Here is a 20,952-nt window from a genome sequence, read left to right on the forward strand (position 1 = left end):
CAACTATTTGTCTGAAATGGTATAAGGGACCTTGAAGGTTTTCTAGTCAAACTGTGTTTCTCAACCTGGGCAATTTTAAGATGTGTAGATTTCAACTCCCAGAATCCCTCAGCCAGCATGGGCTGACTTGGGAATCCTGGGAATTGAAGTCCACACATCTTAAAATTGCCCAGGTTGAGAAACACTGGACTAGAAGACCTCCAAAGTCTCTTCCAACTGTGTTAATATGTTAAGCCCAACTCTCTGTGCTTTGAAAGCATCAGCCTTCCATCTGAACACATCCAAATGGCCTCTCTGTCATTTGTTCATTTGCCGAAACTTGTTAAAAATATTTTTTCTGAGGGGGAGACAACATTCACTTCTTGTAACTTTAAAACCATGCTTTCTGAAACAAGGCAGAATGGATCTGAAGCACCTTCTGTAGGCCGTTGTCCAAATGTTTGAAGCATGCTTCCATGTCAACACTCACTTTTCACCAAGCATTCTCTATCTGTGGAAAGTGATTCAGAGAAGGCGGTTTCCAATTCTCAGATTGTTGACCTTCACTGAATATGTTGTAACTTTTATGAACCTTTCTTAAAATGGAGTTCCCAGAATTAGATGCAGGGCTCCTAGCAGTGTGAGAAACAGTGGAGTTGTGACTTCCCATTATTGGGAAACAATACTTGTGTCAATGTCACCTGGAAATACATCTGCCTTCTTGGTAGCTATTTAACACCATCTACCCACATTCCATTAGTAATCAATTTTTATTTCAGATTCTATTTTAAATAGTTGTTAATCAGCAACAGCAAAGTGATATCGCCCCACAGTGATATCGACCAAACGACACAACTTTGTGGCACGGCTGGTTGCCAACTCTGGCAACATTCTATGTGTCATAATATGGCCAGAGACTCTGCCACAAAGTTATATTGTTTTGCCCATATCACTGTGGGGTGATTTGCTGTTGTTGGTTAATAACTAAGCCTTAAGGATTAAATACTGACTTACCATACAAGTGTGGTATATTCAATGTGTTACAATTGTATATCCAACCTATTACCATGGAAGTGTGTATATACAATGTATTACGATTAAATTTGAGTGTTTTGATATGGAGATTTTTTGGCTGAGATCATTCTAGGTCACAAATATGGTTGTTTGATTTTGGCTTTACTTTGTCATGCAAATCCAGGTGTTATGATTTGCAAGACATAGTTTATAGCACTGTATGTTGTGTAAAGATAGCCTGCAGCAAACAATCACTTAACAAAACATTTCTTGAGGAAATGGTTTTTCGAGAAAGAAAGTGTATCCCTTCTGTATGTGCAATTCTACAGTTTCTTATTTCATCCAGATTCTCAGTCTTCTTTTTCTTCTGCATTTTTTCCTTGTATGAATAGAGCCACTTTGGTCTAGTGATTAAGACGTGAGAATCCAGCAGATTGGGAGTTCAAGTCCCACCTCAGCCATGAAAGCTAGCTGGGTGACTTTGGATCAGTCCCTCTCTTTCAGACCAATCCACTTCACAGAGTTGCTGTGAGGAAGAAGGTGTGTTGGACATGTTTGCTACCTTGACTTAAGAGATCCAGTTTGGCATAGTGATTAAGGCACCAGATTAAAGAGCAGGAGACTGTGACTTCAAGTTCCCATTTTAGCCATGAAAATCAGCTCAGTAACTTTGGGCCAGTTATTTTCTCTCAGCCCAACCTACCTCACAAGATAGTTGCTGTGGGAAAAATAGAAGGAAGGTGTGTTAGATATGTTCGCTTCCTTGAGGTATTTGGAAAAATAATAAAGGTGGGAGAGTCACAAATAAATAATAGAAGAAATACATGTTCTATTTCTTAATCAATGTTCCATTTCTGAACCTATACTGAACATTCACTTGACTTTCTTTATGTTTATTATTGTAATTCTGGTTTAAAATACTCCAGGATTCTTATTTCCAAGGTGGAAGACTAATATATTTGTTGGAATGCTCATTAGAATTGGTGAATTATATCAGATTAATCTTGATTAAGTTTGTAGCATGTACAGATGATGGTGTACACCAGCTCAGCTATCTTGCCAAAAAGACATTAGTGGTGCTGTTCAAGAAAAGGAAATAAATTGTCTCCATCAAAACACCCTCCTAAAAACTTGTTTCCACCCCCCCCCCAATCCCACCCACTGTAGGACAAGCCCCTCATTGCCAGGAGATATTCCAAGAAAAGCAAAACATATCTTGAAATGCTTCCTTTTCAGAGATTGTCTGAATTCTGTTCTCTGTGAACTTCAGAAGAGATATGCAAAAAGATGAATCATTGCCTTTAGCCTTTGGAGATAAAGAGTTTGCTAATCATCCAAAACACAAATAATAATAAAAAAGAAACAATTGCCGACACCCACAGGGTATTCAAAAACAAGGAGATGGAGAAGCATTTGCTGTGCTTGAAAGTTGGAGCAGCCCCTTGTCTGTGAGTTAAATTCCCCCCTTTTGTGTTAAAGACTTTAAAAGATGGAGCAGAAATGTATTTTCAGCTGGGATCTGGTTTATTTCAGTGCCCCGAGTGTGGGACACAAACAGGAATAGGCAAGACCTAGTTCAGAATAGGCAAGACCCATGCTCCACTGCTCCGTTACTGCCCAAGCACTTGGGCTGAGAGTTGACTGAGTGTTTTATTATTATCTTGGCAATTTGAAATGATAATGGTTATTCAGCTCCATGTGGGTTTTTTTTTAAATGTTGTTTTATTTTATTTTATTTTTATCCCACTTTTATTACTTGATAAGTAACTCAAGGCAGTGAATATACTTAATATTCCATTCTTCCTCCTATATTCCCCACAACAAGAACCCTGTGAGGTGGGTTGGGCTCAGAGAGAATGACTAGCCCAAAGTCACCCAGCTAGCTTTTGAGGCTAAGGCAGGACTAGAACTCACAGTCTCCTGGTTTCTAGGCCAGCACCTAGACTGGACGCTCCTGTGTAGAAATAATAATTATCTCATATTTGGGGCTAATAATTATTTTCTTTTCTTCCTTCCTTCCTTCCTTTCTTCCTTTCCAAAAAATAAAATAAAATAAACCGTCAGCATTTGTACCACAAACCAATATACAAATTTAATTATTAGTATTTATACTTCTAAGTTTTACTTAACCTTTGTCTCAACTCATAACAATGCCTTAAATTCAAATCTTAGTTATTTTTAAATATTCAAACTTTTAGCCAATCAGTGACCTGATAGTTAATTTCCCCTTAATATTTTAATTTAACTTCTAATATTTTTCCCCAAATTTTTAATTAAGCACAATTTCTTTATCACAATTCCTCATACAATCTAATATTTAAAATACACACTTATATATAAATTCTACCATCTATCTTAACAAACTAATAAAACAATATAATATTCTTATTTCAATATTTATATTTCTAGATTTTATATAACCAAAATTTTCTTTATTTCAAATCGTTACAATATCTTGTGTTCAGAATACATATTCTATCCATTTGGATATATTCTATTTTAGATCTCATGTGTAAATCAAAACCCCAATCCTTTTCAGTTTTACTCTAGCTTTTTTTTTGCCAAGTCATCTTTCGTATCTTTGCTTTTAAATCATCAAAAAGATCTCCTTGTATTTTTGTGGCTATTGTTTGATGTTGATAAAAGACTTAGAAATTGGGGTCATTTAAAATTTGGAAATGATAAAGATTAAATGTTAAATTTAAATATCAATGAGAAATTAAAGTTAAGAAAAACTTACTAGGTTATTGTCTAAAAGATGGAATGTCAAATCAATTAAGATATGTATAGACTGAAGATTATTGATGAATACTAGAAAGGTATTTTTTGTTTGATTGATAGAATAAGAACTGTATTGGTCTGAATATAAGACAGTAGATATTATAGGGGAAAGAGAGGGAATTAGTTGTTGTAATACTTTGAGATTTGTACTGATGATATTCAAATATAATGGAATTACGGTGCTCAGCCACAATGCTACTTTTCAAATTTGTAAATGTAATATTGGAAAATTAATAAAAAACTGGGGGGGGGAAGAAATAACAATTATCTGTGTATAAATAAATATTATTTATGCTACAATTTTTTTTGGTTTTAAATTTGTCCATCACTCAGGACTCTCTTATTGAGATAGGTGGCTATATAAATTGTTTTAATTAATTAATCAACCAACCAACAAATCACCAGCCAATTGTTTCTTCTCAATGGAAGAAAGAATTGCCTTACAAACCGTAGCAATAGAATAAAATATGTGTTTAAAAAAGCTTATTTATTAAAACTGCATTTGTTTCAAAGTGACGATTACTTTATATCCACTATAAATAAAGTTAAATTAAAATTTGTGGTTTAGAGTTTAGCTATTTCACTTTTTCTCCAGTGCTATAAGTCTTCTTAAGAGTTGCCAATTGCTTCATTTTCCCCTGTTCTTCTACCTTAAATAGGAACCTTTGCTGAAGGAACAAACACATGTTTTGTCTTGCCTCATGCAAAGCTTAATTTGGATATTGTTCCATATTGTTGTTAAAGGTATTGTAATGAAAGAGCAGGCTGGAATATTTACTTACTTGTTTTGACTGGTTTATTTAGAGTTTGGCTTACTAGTTATTTGGCAAACCAATCTCACCCAGCCAGTATTGTGCAGCATTTAAGATTATTAGATGAGACACCCAGGTTCAACTCCACATTCATCCAGGAAGATCCATGGGTGATCTTGAAATAGGTTAATGGACGTGTTCATGCACCACACTAAGCCAGACTATGTCTGGTTTTGGCTAAGTGTACTGTGTAGATTCAGCCATTGTAATATGGAAGTTAAAAGGGACCTTCTAGTCCAGGGGTCTTCAAACTTGGCCCTTTTATGACTTGTGGACTTCAGTGTGCCTGGCTGAGGAATTCTGGGAGTTGAAGTCCACAAGTCATAAAAGGGCCAAGTCTGAAGACCCCTGTTCTAGTCTAACCCCCTGTTCAAGCAGGAGACCTTATATCATTCAGAAAAACAGCTGCCCAGTCTCTTTTTAAAAGCCTCCAGGGATGGTTTTGCAAACTTTATTACCTGCTGAGTATTCCATAAACCATGCAGGCTGGGGGATTCTGGGACTTGAAGTCCACCCATTTTAAAGTTACTGAGGGTTGAGAAATACTGGTTTAGGCTATCACAACTACTTATAATGACTGCGTCTGAAGTTGCCAGACTGTTGACCATCTTCTGAGTGGGTTTCAGTGTGGGAAAAGGGACTCTTGTTCCAGGTCTGTGCATCCAACTGGCCATAGTTAGACCCAGAATGTTGGTCTATGTGACCATTATCCTTATCCAGCAGGACTCGTCTGTTGATCTTATGGACTCCTTCTTTTTGCCTTTGGTGGGACAAAGGTTTTGGAATAGTTAATGGGTCCAAAGGAAAGCAAAACTGAGAACAGCTACCATACAATCTGCTCTAATGGAACAACGTGGGGGAAATTTCAAGGAAAGATGCTAACAGATCTGAGGAAATTCTTTGGAAGGGAGTTTCTCACTTCCTTCCCAGATCTCCCCCAAACCTTGATGTTCATTTCATTGAGCCAATTGTAAAATACTCAGAGGCTGAGGCCAGAACATTTTGCTTTCCAGGAATTATTCCAATTAAATTGGAATAAGCCAAATAGATGAACGTAAATTGACTTCTCAATGATTAAAAATCAAACATTTTATCAACTTCCTGAAAGATCAGGGAAGGGGGAGGAATGGAGGTGTTGACAATGAAGCAAATAGCACAAGACTTTCATATGTATAGAGATGAAAGGACTCACACTTTCCCACAAGTGAAGAATGGATGGCGCAGTTCACAGAGTTGGCAGACATGGCAACACTGATTATTTTGGTTAAAGAAAAGGCTTTATCTAGCTGTGTTTCTACTTGGAAACCACTTTTGGGCTGTTTGCTTGAAGGTGAAAGAAATTAAACTTTTAATTCTGAGATTGGATGATTGGAATTGTTTACGATTTTAGAAGTGTGCAATAGTTAATTTTAGAGCAAAACATTATTTTATTCTTATACCTGTACCAAAGAAGGTTGGAAGTTATTCTTTTCTATATTTTTCTTCCGCCCCCCTCCCTGCATTCTCAATTTAGCTTTGTCCCTGACACCCCCTTTTCCTTTAATTCTTTTAAAATGTTATCTTCTTTTGAAACTTAATGTTTTTGGGGAAAAGGAACTGACTAGTAAATCCTTATCTTGGGCACATCCTGAACTTACCTGAGACTATTATAATGCTTAATAGTTATGTATTATACCTGAATCTCTTATACCTGGAGCCCAGTGTGCTACCACAGATAAGGAGAGAAAGAATTCTCAAGGCAATTGTCTCTTCCATGGATAAGAGATACTTTTCATCTTCAAGATATTCATGGCTGAAAACAAAACATCCCTCTCTCAAATTTTATCTTCCAAAGAACCCTCTCAGGCCAATGGGACTGAAAGGTTGCCTGAGTTCACATATTTGCTAAATCAAGGTTTGGTAATAATTACATTTTTGGGGAGTGTTAAATCATATTCTCTCAGCTGGCACAATCTTCTAGCTAAGACTCACCCAACCATATTACGATTTAGCGTGATTTGCAAAGTCAGTTGTAAATCCGGTTTGCAGATCAATTCTGGGAGTTGAAATCCACCCCTCTTAAAAAATGTCTATGAAGATTCTCAGTCATCCAGGTCGTAGTTATCTCAAAGGTCCTTTTTTTTCTTTTTTCAAAAAGGCAACTGGACTGGGTTTTTTTTAAGTTGCCTTTTGAAAAAAAATAAAAAGCACCTTTGAGACACCCTCCCTAAAAGTTGCTGGTGTTAAGAAACGGCCTAAATTTTCAGGAACTTGTCTGCTCGACTGTAAAAGACCAGGCCTCTGGTTAACACAAGTGCTAGCAGGAAAAAAAATCATAGTTTTACTAGGGAGCAGATAAACAAATTTTTTCCACCAATCTCCTTGCTTTTAAATTTCACAAATGAAGGTGAATATATGTGTCCCAGGATAATGTTGCAGAATCTAACCTGGGTCAGTCACTGGGACTACTAGACATTTAATCTTCCGAGTTTTCAGGACTGTCCTTCCTCAGAGAACATCTCTCTAGTGGAGTGTTTGCTTTGTGCTATTCTGTGTGTGGTATTTATATGGTGCCTGTTGTGTGTGTGGCTTTTAAGTTTCAATTCAATTCTGTAATGAGGGGAAAATAAATCTTCTCTTCCTCCACATTATCTACGTCACCCATGGTTTTAGACTCCCTTGCCCTGTCTCCCCTTTCAAAGCTAAAAACACCTCTGTCTGAGAAAATCTTCTATATGTTTATTTCTATAAATGTTGGGTTAACCCAGTGTTTCTCAACCTTGACAATTTTAAGGCATGTGGACTCCAACTCCCAGAAGTCCACAGCCAGCAATGCTGGCTGTGGAATTCTGGGAGTTGAAGTCCACATGCCTTAAAATTGTCAAGGTTGAGAAACACTGGGTTAATACATTTAACAATTGGGGCAAATTCGAAAAAGGCATGGTTTCAGGGATTTACTGTCCCACCTGAGCTGCTTCTATATCCAGCTATGGTTTGTGTACAATGAGTTGAGAAACACTTTTGTAAGATCAGGGCAAACATGTCTGTGCATGCTGATGTGCAATCTTCACTTTAGTTTCCTGAATTCACTTCAAAGTCTCTGTTCCATCGTGCACCCTGTTTTTTTTTTTTTTAAAGAATGCCTTCGTTAAGATCACTCTGTCTCTCTTTTTAATAATATTTCAGCTCATTCAGGTCTTCTTCCACATTCTTAGTTGCCTTATGGAAGCCATCTAGATTGTCCTACTTGGATCCAAAGCTGGAAAGTAAATCAATTAAGCAAGACCCTAGCCTCGTTCTTCTCCTCGGCGGCATGCCTTAGCAGATGGTTCAAGTCTTAACCTGAAGCACAATATTAAAAAAGGTGTTGAGACTCAGGAAAGAATGCAGAGAAGAGCAACAAAGATGATTGGGGCATGAAGGCTAAAACATATGAAGAACGATTGCATGAATTAGGTATGTCTAGTTTAGTGAAAAGAGAAACTAGGGGCAGCATGATAACAGTCTTCCAATATCTGAGGACCCGCCACAAAAAAAGAGGGGGTTAACCAGTGGTGGGATTCAGCTGGCTTGCACCACTTTGGCAGAACTGGGAGCTAATTTTTTGTTGCCCAGGCCCAGAATGGACTTCCAGAAGCGGCAGCTACACACAGAACCGGTTGTTGACCTATTTGAATCCCACCGCTGAGGTTAACCTATTTTCCAAAGCACCAGAAGGAAAGACAAGAAGCAGTGGCTGGAAACTAATTAAGGAGAGAAGCAACCTAGAACTAAGGAGAAATTTCCTGACAGTGAGAACAATTAATCAGTGGACCGGCTTGCCTTCAGAAACTGGGAGTGCTCCATCACTGGACAGCCATTTATCTGAAATGCAAGGGTCTCCTGCTTGAGTGTGGGGCTGGACTAGAAGACCTCCAAGGTCCCTTTCAACTCTGCCATTCCCTTAAGCTGCCTGCAAGGCTCAGTCTGAAGCCTGCATTCTTACATCCTGTTGCTTTTTGCCCTGCTGCCCATCCCTTGCCCACAGGCCAGCCACCCACCCAACCAGACAGATCCCTGAGGCTCCAGGCTTCCTTCTACTTTCCATTGTCTTTCTAAGTTTCCATTGCCTTGTGCAAATGGGCTAGTGGAAAGAACACTGCAGGGGCAGGAGATAAGGCGAGCAAACAGGGCCCTTAACTTCTGTATATGTGTGCAAGAAAGGGGGAGGATGTTCTTTCAATTCCCCCCCCCAACCTTCCCACCCCCTCCCCTTTCCTTCGTGCATTTGGAAAGTTTGTCTATTTGGAGAAGGGGGTGGCAGTACAGATGATGGATAGGAGGGATCAAGGCAGCCAGGAGCTGTTGGGTCCAGTTTAGAAGAGCTGGACCTACGTTTATCAGGAGCCTTTATAAGTCAAGAGAGATAGCAGGTCAACCTGTGGCAGGTGAGAGATAAGATATCAAGGGCTGGCGCGGAGACACTGAAGGAGCAGGTACAGAAAGACGGGAGATGAAGCCAGGGACCTGAGCGTCCATCTCATCTTCTGGTCTCTGGGACTGGTCTCTGGGACTTTCTGCTCATTCCTGGTTCCTGGGTCTTTGCAGCTGGTCTGTTCTTCATCTGCTCCCTGCTATCTCATGCTTTCTGCCTTTATTCTGCTCATTTAAACAGTCCAGTACAGCATTAATCCTAGTGCTTGTTTCCATTTTAATCTTGAGGAGTGAAGGCCAAATTTCTCACCTGAGGAAAATCAAATGTAAACCTTTTAGGCATCTATTTTCAGGGCAGTGCTTGGAAAACCTCAGCTACAAAGTGTGACAAAACAGATTTTTACTGAATATCTCTCCCTCCCTTGCTTGCTCCCTCCCTCTCTCCCTCTCTCTTTCTCTCTCTCTCTTATCATATATATAATTCACCTGGTCTTTTAGCCATCCCTAAGGAAAATAATCCCTGTATCTTGTTGCAGTGTAGCCTTTTGGAAATAAAAAAAATACTGCTGGATGAGAGCAAGGTTGGTATAAATAGCCTAATAATAAATATAAATAAATATATTTAATTATTAGGAAAATGTATTGCCCCTGTAAATGGGAGTTTTGATTCTTAAATAAGAAAACAATTGCACTAGTCTTACAGCCTAGACCAAAACCATCCTTGTGTCTCTTAAAGGAATCATAAATTTATTGCAGCGTGAACATTGTGGCCTTGTAGCTAGTTATACCACAATAATCGGTTTCATCCCTAAAGCGCCACAAAGATCTTAATTGTTTTTTAGTTAACCTGAATGGATTAATTTCACCTTTTTCTGATGAGGTATATTCCCCATGGACTAATATTGTAACACAACGGGAACAGACTTAAATTTTTTGAACACTGGAATTTTCTTTCAGCTTTTTTTTTTTCCTAGAAGAAAATCCATTGAATTCAGTGGGATTTGCCTACCTATATAGAGGAACTGCTGTGGTTCCTATCTGAAAGGTAAATAAATTAGCCCAACTTAGATAGTGCACTTTTTCATTTCTTTCTCATAGAAAAGTTCACAAGATGGATATTAGATAGCATAATGTGCTAAATTGAAAAATACTTTGATTATGGCCTTGGCAAAACCAGGATAGATGAAGTCCGTGCTTTTAATTGTGTACTGATTTATTGTATAATTGGTTTTATTTCTAACTCTTTCACATGACCATTTTTACTGCTATTGCTTTTTATAAAGTACGCGCTGCCGGTTATCTACTGCTGTTGTGGTATAACTAGCTTATATAGTTTTAATATCAATACTAATTATATTTTTACCAGGAGATTTTAGCAATACAATGCTCGTATACTTTTTGGTTAGTATTTTTCATTTTTTGCTATTTTTTTCCTTTTTTTCCAATGTTTTATATTAACATTATATCACACTATTTTAAACTGCACTATATTGCACAATGTTTTAATTATTTATACTTGTGATGTTGCTTTATAGTTATGGCAGTAATTTTAAAATTTGGCTCATTTTCCACTGCACATTGGCTAGGCAGTTTGTGTTGAGGTGGTGGCAAATTACCATCCTGTAATGGTATTTTATGCAGGTCAATGACCTAGATAAAGCTTGATCATCCATTGGCACTCTGCTTTTATTTAATGGATTAGAAAACATAGTATTTCATGGCTGTATGCAAATAAGAGATTCAGACTTTAGAAGCGATAGTTGTGATGTCTCAGTTTTCAGTTTTAAAAATAAAGAGAAAAAGAGAAGGCTTTGTGATGTATATAGTTCAAGTAAACCTGAAAAAAAACCATCTTGAAAGCTTACTCATGTTGGTATCACTTAAGGACATGCATGAATGATTTTTGAACTGGATGCTTTAGAATAGAACTCTTTAGCTTTTGATCTGAAAACACACATTTCTACTTTTCAGGAACAGATATACAGAAAGAATGTGAGCCATATATAACTTTTCCTTTCTCGGGACCAACAGAACCAAATGTACTTGTAAATATTCAGTAGGCTTGTTCTTATTTTATCATCTCTTTATCCAAGATCCCAAAATCCCAAATCACAAAGTGTTGTAAAAATGGTTTTTTATATATTTTAATCTGTCTTATGTTATGGAGTAAATACTTGTTAAGGCTTTTCAGTATTTTAAATCACATTGTTAATTTGCCGGAGAAGTTCAGATATTGGGTAGGTGACTTATAATAAGAAGCATCTGCATAGTTACTGCCAGGTGCCTTTTACCTTGCGCACAAACACATTAATTAAGTGTGCACAAGGACGTTTGTGAAGATAAATTTTCTATCTTGTTCAGGGCCCTCTTGTGAGGTTTAAAATTTGGTGATGACAACTTATCATGTGAATATATTTCTGGGTCCAGGAACTGTTCAACCAGGACTAAACTTAGGTTGTGTCATTAGCTCAGTAAGAGAGACAGTGCAGTGTAATGGTTAAAGTGCTGGCTTGAATGAGATGGACCAGGATAGATCAAATCATGAACGTCTGCCTAACTCCTGGCTTGTTAAGGTACGGATAAAAATCAAAGGAGGCAGCCTTGCAGAAAAGGCAGAATATAATCAAAACAGATGGAAGTAAATAAATATCTGTTTTTTCTCTTCCTAGCAGGTGGGAACAATTCTAAGAAAGCCATGGAACAAAATTCCTCATCCTATAAGACTATCCTTTCTTTTGGACGTTTCAAAGTCCGGAAATTACAAAATGGTCCCACCTCGGAGCAAGGCAACCACTCTCCTAAACCTTCAGCAGATCTTCCATCTTCCACGCAAGCAGAAGACAACGGATCCCTTTCAGCGCCTCCCGATTACGAGACTTCGATTGACGCCTGTCCTCGCTATGAGTTTTATGCACTTTCCGCGCTCCCTGGACGTCGAAAGATCCGGCCCACGCTGGACATGTTGAGGAATGCAGAACCGGTAAGAGGGTCCTGCTCCATGATGATCAGGGAGAAGGAAGTTGGCCTTATTTTCCATGACAACATGAGCTAGGGAGACTTCTTACATATCACGCCTAACTGTGATTTCTTGAATAATGGCTTACTAAATGGCAGTTGACTGGGCTCACATGAAATGCTAAGTTACAAACTGGCTTAAAATAAGCCAAATTATTAAGAAAATTACCAAATTAAGAAGAGACTGGACAGCCACTTGTCTGGAATGGTCTCCTGCTGGAGCAGGGGGTTGGACTAGAAGATCTCCAAGGTCCTTCCCACTCAGTTATTCTGTTATTATTTCAGACAGGTTTATCCCTTGATTTAAATCATAGTGTGGTTTATTGATTTCTGTTAAGCAAACTGCCTGAATCCTAACTTTATGGTTTATAAATCATGTTTTAGAGGTTAATTTGTTGCGAGTCCCCACTAGTTTCATCTCCTTTAGTAAATCATGATCAGAATAACCATGACTTTGTGCAAAGTGTAAAGCAAATCATTGTGGCTTTCAAATTATCCATTTTGGCCTCTGATCATGAGTGAACCAGGTTATTTTTATACAGTTCACTAAGTTCTGGAATGCAGAATAAAATTTTGTTAGCTCCTCTCTATGTGCCAAGCCATATTCCACGGCTTTACAAGCCACGTAGGCTAGATTGATTTTTAAAAATCTAAATCACAACTCAACTCAACACTGTACAGTATAGATGCCCAATTATTTTCTGCATGATTAAAAGTAGGACTTTACACAGTATGCAGAATCTCCACGTATCACAAAAAGAACATCAGTCTTTTCCCACTAAGTCATATTTGGGGGAAATAATGGAGCCAAAATCCAGCATATTTGAAGAATACCAGAGAGAACAGCCGTAAAAATGTGAACATTTGTAGAACTATAGGAGATTCACTTTGGATCTAATTTCAGCTTCTTTTCATCTTTCTTTGTTTTAATAGGGAAAAGGGCAGACATATCCTGGGAGCCCAGACTGTGCCGACCCCAATATAGAATCTGTGTCTAAAGATGGGGAAGAAAAGGACGTGGAAGACCCCGAACCAGAAGCAGGGCCTGTTCGATTTGGCTGGGTGACAGGAGTTATGGTAAGGTTCACAACTCAATGCATGAATTAATTTGACCCGGGATGGGTGGGGAGTATGAGATCCCAACAGTCCGGAGATAGGAACGATAATTGGGAAGAAACAAAGTCTGGGGCTGCAACTGGTTGATTTGGATCCTTAATTTAGTGATTTCTTAACAACTTAAAGTAAAAGTACATGCCATGAGAGACAGTTTGGTCTAGTGGTTAAGGCATCTTCCTAGAAACTAGGAGACTGTGAGTTTTAGTCCTGCCTTAGGAATGAAAGCCAGCTAGATGACTCTGAGCCAATCACCAAGAGACTGTGAGTTCTAGTCCCACCTAAGGTATGTAGGGTGGCTGAGTGACTCTGAGCCAATCACCAGGAGATTCTTGAGTTCTAGTCCCGCCTTAGCTGGTAGGGTGACTTTGGGTCAATCACTCTCTCTTAGTCCAACCCACTTCACAGGTTTATTGTTATGGGGAAAATAAGAAGAAAGTGAATGCGGTATATTTGCCATCTTGAGTGAGTTATAAAGCTAATAAAGGCGGGATAAAAATACAAATAATAATAAAATAATGAGATTTTGCGAATACTCCCAGATTTTCATTTGTGTGGGTTTTTTTTCCTCCCAAGATCCGATGCATGTTGAATATTTGGGGTGTGATCCTTTATCTCCGTTTGCCCTGGATAACTGCCCAGGCTGGCATAGGTAAGAAACTTTGTAGAATTAAAGAGGGACTATTTCTTGGTTTCACCTTCACCCTACTGAAAAACAGGTTCCCAAATGGCTGGTATGAATGTGTGTTGTCGACAGATTGGGGGCAGATGTTATTATTATTATTTTATTTCTTTTATATTGTGCTTTTATGTCCTGTAAGCCACCTTCAGTCACCACGTGCAGGTAGGTGGCAATATAAATTTTCTAAATAAATATATAGTCAGTCTTGATGTGGGTCTTCCTTTAGGTTTTTAACTATGTTTATAACATGTACAGGTGCTCCTTGACTTAAACCATTTGCTTAGTGACCGCTCAAAGTTACAATGGCACTGAAAAAAGTAACATGATGGTTTTTCACACTTAGGATCTTTGCAGCATCCCCTATGCCCGTGGTGGCGAATCTATGGCACACGTGCCACAGGTGGCACGCAGAGCCCTCTCTGTGGGCATGCGCACTGTCGCTCCAGTCCTAGGCCTTCAGCTGGGTTTTATAAAACCTTTTCGCTTTAGGCCTCCGCTGCTGTGTGCAAAAAAAAAAAAGGTTCAATCAATCAATCAATTTCAACTTCTCGCAAAGGAAAAAAAAGATCTCGATCTCGCAAAGTTGGAATTGATTGATTGGACTTTTTAGTCCCACCCAGTCTGCTGTTACCACCACAGCCACGCCCACCCAATGGGCCACACCCACCCAATGGGCCATACCCACCCAATGGACCACGCCCACCTGGCACCCGACGATACATAAGTGGGTTTTGGGTTGCAGTTTGGGTACTTGGTCTCTAAAAGGTTCGCCATCACTGCCCTATGCTCACATGATGAAACTTCGGCCACTTGGCAACTGGCATGTATTTATGATAGTTGCAGGATCCTAGGGTCATGTGATCTCCTTTTGTGACCTTCTGAGAAGTCAAGTCAATGGAGAAGCCAGATTCACTTAGTAATCGTGTTACTAACTTAACAGCTGCAGTGGTTCACTTAACAACTGTGGCAAAAAAGGTCGTAAAATGAGGCAAAACTAACTTAACAACTGAAGTTTTGGCCTCAATTGTGGTGGTTAAGTCAAGGATTACCTGTACACACAAGGAAGGGGAAAACATATATTTTAATGTTGCATGATGTTTTTGTACATTCAAATGCGTTTTGTTCACAGAAAATAACCATACATCTTCTAACAGAAAGACAAGCTGTTTAACGTAATAAAAAAAAAAAACCTAATCAAGCTGCATTCAGATTGAGAGAAAGCAAGGCAGAAATAATATAACCTAAGTAGATAGTCCTAGCTGAATAATTACAGTTTAATAATTAAAAGACTGGACAGAGAGTTCCTAAGGCTTACTCTGGTACAGATAGTCCTTGCTTAACAATCACAATTGGAGCAATTTTATTGCTGACTTTTCCACTGACACTGCATGCCAGATTTGTGAAACTCACAAATTGGCAATCACATAACTGTAGGAATGTTGCACTGGCATAAATTGTTGTAATGTTACTTTTTCAGCAGCGTTGCGGTTGTTAAGTTAGGACTACCTCATTAAAAAGGACATAATGCTGATGTTGGTCACCTCCTTGTTAAATACATCCATTAGATCATGGAAGTTAGACAGCCCTGCTTCCAGAGTGCCAAACTCAATGTTCCTTGTTTCTTCAGGGTTAACCTGGCTGATCATCCTCATGTCCTCTGTGGTAACCAGTATTACTGGTCTCTCCATCTCTGCAATTTCCACTAACGGCAAGGTTAAAGCAGGTAAGCCATCTTCCTCTTTGAGATTACAATCTACAAATTCTGTCCTGGTGCAGCCATTGGCCTAGCACAGTGATGGCGAACTTTTAGAGACCGAGTGCCCAAACTGCAACTCAAAACCCACTTATGCATTGTCAGGTGCCGGGTGGGTGTGGCCCATTGGGTGGGCATGGCCCATTGGGTGGGTGTGGCTGCGGTGGTAACAGCAGACTGGGTTGGACTAAAAAGTTCAATCAATCCATTCCAACTTTGCAAGATCTTTTTTTTCCCCTGTGAGAAGTTGAAATTGACTGATTGATTGAATCTTTTTTTTTTTTTTTTTTTGCACATGGCGGTGGAGGCCTAACGCGAAAAGATTTTATAAAACCCAGCTGAAGGCCTAGGACTGGGGCGACAGTGCGCGTGCCCACAGAGAGGGCTCTTAGTGCCGCCTCTGGCACCCATGCCATAGGTTCGCCACCACTGGCTTAGCATGTCTGCCTGTCTGTCTGCCTGTCTGTTTGTCTGTCTCTTTGCTGCCTCTAATGGTCATTCAGATTTCTGCAGTTCAGGAAAAGCCGTCCTACAAGCAATATATCAAGTAATCACAGTTCCAGTTCAAGAGGCATAAAAAGAGACAAAGTCAAAGTACAAACCTGGTCAGAGTCCAAGAAGCCAATTCAAGGGGCCCGAACAGGGTTCAGGGGAGCTAGTCAAAAAAGGAACATACAGACAGTATTTTTAACGTAGAGTTAGTCTCTAATGCGAGCTTACTATAAGATACTTAAACTCTCCATTGTCAGCACAGCTGGCATAAATCTAATGCAGGAGTGAGCAGTTATGGCAACTTTAGGACCTGTGGACTTCAACTCCTAGAATTTCTAAGTCAGCCACAGGTCCTAAAATTGCCATAGTTGTCCATCCCCTGTCTAACACAATGCAGAGCACACTGTGGGAGCAATTGAGCTGGCTGAGGAATTCTAGGAGTTGAAGTCCACAAGTCTTAAAGTTGACAAGTTTGGGGAGCCATGGACTAGACTTCTAATTCTAGATAACATTTCCTTCCCCAATCCTTGCACCTCTCCATCCTATTTGACCTGCTCCACTTGGGGATGTCATTGCTCTCAAGGAGGGCATTCCAAGGAATCCAGATCAAGTTAGGCTGTGGGGTCCAACTGATGTTTTCTATTGACCACCCTGGGTCTTAGATCCATGCTTCCAAGTCTTCCCTCGACTCTTCTTCGCCATTCCAGGATGAGTCTTCTCTAAGACTGATGGCTGCTTCTGCTTGTCTTTCCTGTCGGGCTCCCTGGATGACTTATAAAAGTTGTTGGTGCAGGGAAAAGGAGGAGGGAGTGCTAGAATAGACATCAGACAAAGAAACTATCGAGGCTGCGGGAGAAGGATGGCTGGGTGGTATTTCTTTGTATTTGGAAGGAAGATTGCTGAACATGGTTGTGGGAAGAAGATTTGAAGATCCTGGGAGCTACAACAGAAAGGGACCGTGGGTCAGCACCAGGGGCACTTCTTCACGCACTGAAAGCAGGACAATAAATAATGGATGGAAACATACCAAGGAGAGATCGAACCTAGAACTAAGGAGAAATTTCCTGACGCTGAGAGCAATTAATCAGAGGGATGGCTAGCCTTCAGAAGTTGTTGGTGCTCCATCACTGGAGGTTTTTAAGAAGACTTTGGATAGCCATTTGATCAGTTTTGAAATAGGGTCTCCTGCTTGAATGGGAGGTTGGACTAGAAGACCTCCAAGATCGCTTCCAACTCTGTTATTCTGTCTCATTACTAAATTTGAAGTTACCGACAAAGAATTAAAGGGAGACTAGTATATCTATTTCAAGCTATTTAGCTCTCATCAGCTAGCCATACATTTCTGAGATTTGAACCTGGGCCACTTGCATGTTAAGGCAGATGTATTAACCTTGTCGGCTGTACCAGGGGGGAGATTAAGTGTTTTCTGGTGAGGCCGGTTTATCAGGGCTATACTAGTCTCCCTTTAATTCTTTGTCGGTAAATTCAAATTTAACACAGAAGAGACTGCCTGTGAAGGCTCCTAGATTTGGGCTGAAAGGCGAAAGTGGAAACAGTATGCTCTGTCTCATTATTGTTTAGGGCCCAATTCTAATCCTCCCCCATCCTTGTTTTCTTCCTTGCTACCTTTTTCTCAACCTCATAGCATTGATTTGCTTCGTTTTTCCTGGGCAGAATCAGTGACAAGGTATTTTAGTCTTTTTCAGGTCCAGCTTGACTTGTGATGACTTCACAGGCATGTAGATATAGGGAGGAGTTGGGCACTGTCTTCCTCTGGGATGTTTTTTCCCCAACCTCCTTGTGAAACAGATTTATCAGGTCTAGTTTATGGCCCTAGGGTAGATCAGTTTTACCATCCACACATTAACCATATCCAATCCTGTTTCTTTCTTCAAAATCAGCCAGAGTCTGCCAGATTTTCCTAGATAGATGGATCTCACTTTGGGAACATGTTCCTTTGGTTTGACCTTGACCTCTTCCCACATGCTTGTTAGACTTCCCAATCTAGCCTCCAGACTCTGGAAGTGTCCCTTCCAAGCCCTGCCGAGTTTTAGAGCCAAGGGGCAAAAGCTAATTAAATGTGGACTCAAGAAGCAAACATATTATTTAAGAATAAAGCCCAGCATAATAATATGGGGAGGTGAGGATGAAAATGCATCAGACAAAGAGACAGACAGAATAACAGAGTTGGAAAAGATCTTGAGGGTCTTCTAACCCAACTCCCTGCTCAGGCAGGAAACCCTATATCAGTGGTTCTCAACCTTTTTAATGCCGCGACCCCCAACCAGTTGTAAGTCGAGGACTACTCAACCGGTCGTAAGTCGAGGACTACTCAACTGGTGCAGCACCATTTCAGAATGGGACTTTTGGCAGGCTCAGCAGGGCAGAGACAGCCTGGACAATTCCTATTGGCTTTTGAAAGCCAATAGAATTAGACTCTATTCAAGAGAGTCTATTCTATTGGCTTTCAAAAGCCAATAGAATAAAAGGGAGTAGCACAGCTAAGGAAAAGGGGACAAAAATGGCGGACTGCATTGTTTGGCGACCCCCGTGAAATGGTCGTTCGACCCCAAATGGGGTCCCGACCCACAGGTTGAGAACCACTGCCCTATACCATTTCAGACATATGGCTGTCCAATCTCTTCGTAAAAGCCTCCAGTGATGGAGCACCTATAACTTCTGAAGGCCAGCCATTCCACTAGTTCATTATTCTCACTGTTAGGAAGTTTCTCCTTAGTTCTAGGTTGCTTCTCTCCTTGTTTAATTTCCATCCGTTGGTTCTTGTCTTGCTTTCAGGTGCTTGGAGAATAGGTTGACTCCCTCTTCTTTGTGGCAACCTCTGAAATATTGGAATACTGCTATAATGTCACCCCGAGTCTTTCTTTCCATTAGAGTAGATGTACCCAATTCCTGCAACCGTTCTTCATACGTTTTAGCCCTGCTAATGTTCAACAATAAATGTTACTTGCATTAAAAAAAAATTACATGCCGCTTCTCCACTATGCAAAACCTTCTACTCCTGATTTTAAATTGTTTTAAAATAAGTCACTTTCTCCACCAGTAGGGCTGGTCTAGTGACAGAGAAAATAAAACTGACTTTATTTTGTTTATGTTGGGTGTAGGAGGAACCTACTTCCTGATCTCTCGCAGCTTGGGACCAGAACTTGGTGGATCCATTGGTCTTCTCTTCTCCTTTGCCAATGCTGTGGCTGTGGCCATGCATGTGGTGGGTTTCTCCGAAACTGTGAAGGACCTGCTGGTGGTACGTGTGGAAAAACAAACAAATTTTTCTTTCCTCTACTCCCATAGCTCAGGGTTTCCCAACTTTACTGTATTTATGGTGTGTGGGCTTCAACTCCCAGAATACCTCAGCTAGCATGGGAAGCATGCTGTAGCGATGGATACATGCTGGCTGAGGAATTCTGGAAGCTGAAGTTCACATATCTTAAAGTTGGCAAAAGTAGCAATTCGCTGTGTGCTAAGTAGCAAGCTATCTGTGCAGATTATGGGGTGATTCCTTGGAGCGCCTAATGAAGACGTTTTTACCTTCCAATTTCCAGATCTCATATTTCTATAGTATCTAAAGCAGACTTCCTTTTTCCTTTTCCCTTTCCTTTCCTTACCTTTCCTCTCCCTTTCCTTTCTTCCCCCTTTCCTTTCCTTTCCTTTCCTTTCCTCTCCCTTTCCTTTCCTTTCCTTACCATTCCTTTCCTTTCCTTCCTTCCTTCCTTCCTTCCTTCCTTCCTTCCTTCCTTCCCTCCTTCCTTCCTTCCTTCCCCCAGTGCTGCTCCAATAGACAGCATTGTTGAGCTAACCAGGTCAATCTAATCCTCTGAGGATCGTAGCAGCAATGAGCTCATTTCTGGGCAACCGCTTAGAGGAGAAAGCTGTCTGGAAGGAAATGTTCACCACCACCTCTCTTTCAACAGGAGTTTGATGCTGTGATGACTGATCCAACGAATGACATCCGCATCGTGGGCGTGATCACTGTTACCGTGCTACTTGGAATCGCTTTGGCTGGCATGGAATGGGAAGCAAAAGTAAGGGAACACAGACTTGCTGATGTCGTGATGGGTGACCGATCGAAAGAACAGAGTAGCTCTTAGTGCAGTGGTTCTCAACCTTTTTAATGCCGCGACCCCCACTGGTCGTAAATCGAGGACTACTCAACCAGTTGTAAGTCGAGGACTACTCAACTGGTGCAGCACCGTTTGCAGAATGGGACTTTTGGCGGGCTCAGCAGGGCAGAGACAGCCTGGACAATTCCTATTGGCTTTTGAAAGCCAATAGAATTAGACTCTATTCAAGAGAGTCTATTCTATTGGCTTTCAAAAGCCAATAGAATAAAAGGGAGTAGCACAGCTAAGGAAAAGGGGGAAAAAATGGCGGACTGCATTGTTTGGCGACCCCCGTGAAATGGTCGTTCGACCCCAAATGGGGTCCCGACCCACAGGTTGAGAACCACTGTCTTAGTGGTTAGAGAGGATGTTTGAGGAAAGCCATGGGATGTGGGTTGGGGATCTCCATGTTGGGTCAATGTCATCTGACAATTTCAGAAGGAACAAGCTTCAGATGTCTGGAGGACTGAACCCAGCGTGTGAGCGGCTTTGTGAAAGTTTGCCAAATGACTATGAGAAGGAAAACCAGCCAGACCTGTTTCTGAATATTAAACATTATCTGTAGGCAATCTGTTCATGATGTACAATATACCTTATTATACGATCTCTAACGTTTCATTATTATGGTAGCAGCAACTGACTGAAGTTAGAAGGCTGGTAAAAGTTTTGCTGTTGAAATCTTAAAAAGGAGCTGAGCAGCATTGTTGATTGACTGTTAGGCAAAATCTTCAGGGTAGGACGGAGAAAAAAAATAAATTAAATGACTTATGCAAAGGTGATGGATTTTTGGATTGTCAGATC

General features: G+C 40.2%; 1 protein-coding gene across 6 annotated transcripts in view; it reads left to right on the forward strand.

Annotated features, from left to right (window-relative positions):
- Positions 1–20,952, forward strand: part of LOC120311014 (solute carrier family 12 member 3-like) — a 60,065-nt gene that overhangs the window by 7,243 nt on the left and 31,870 nt on the right. The window contains exons 1-8 of one of the 6 annotated variants that reach the window (XM_039350117.1): positions 8,981–9,040; positions 9,515–9,559; positions 11,648–11,958; positions 12,927–13,070; positions 13,683–13,758; positions 15,416–15,511; positions 19,156–19,295; positions 19,963–20,073. In XM_039350117.1, the coding sequence (XP_039206051.1) occupies positions 11,674–11,958; positions 12,927–13,070; positions 13,683–13,758; positions 15,416–15,511; positions 19,156–19,295; positions 19,963–20,073 (852 nt within the window). In that variant the 5' untranslated portion in view covers positions 8,981–9,040; positions 9,515–9,559; positions 11,648–11,673. The other 5 variants (XM_039350115.1, XM_039350114.1, XM_039350113.1 and 2 more) reach the window with 5 other exon arrangements.

Source organism: Crotalus tigris, unplaced genomic scaffold, assembly GCF_016545835.1.
Source record: "Crotalus tigris isolate CLP2741 ecotype Arizona unplaced genomic scaffold, ASM1654583v1 scf7180000018306.2785112, whole genome shotgun sequence".
Lineage (NCBI taxonomy): Eukaryota > Metazoa > Chordata > Lepidosauria > Squamata > Viperidae > Crotalus > Crotalus tigris.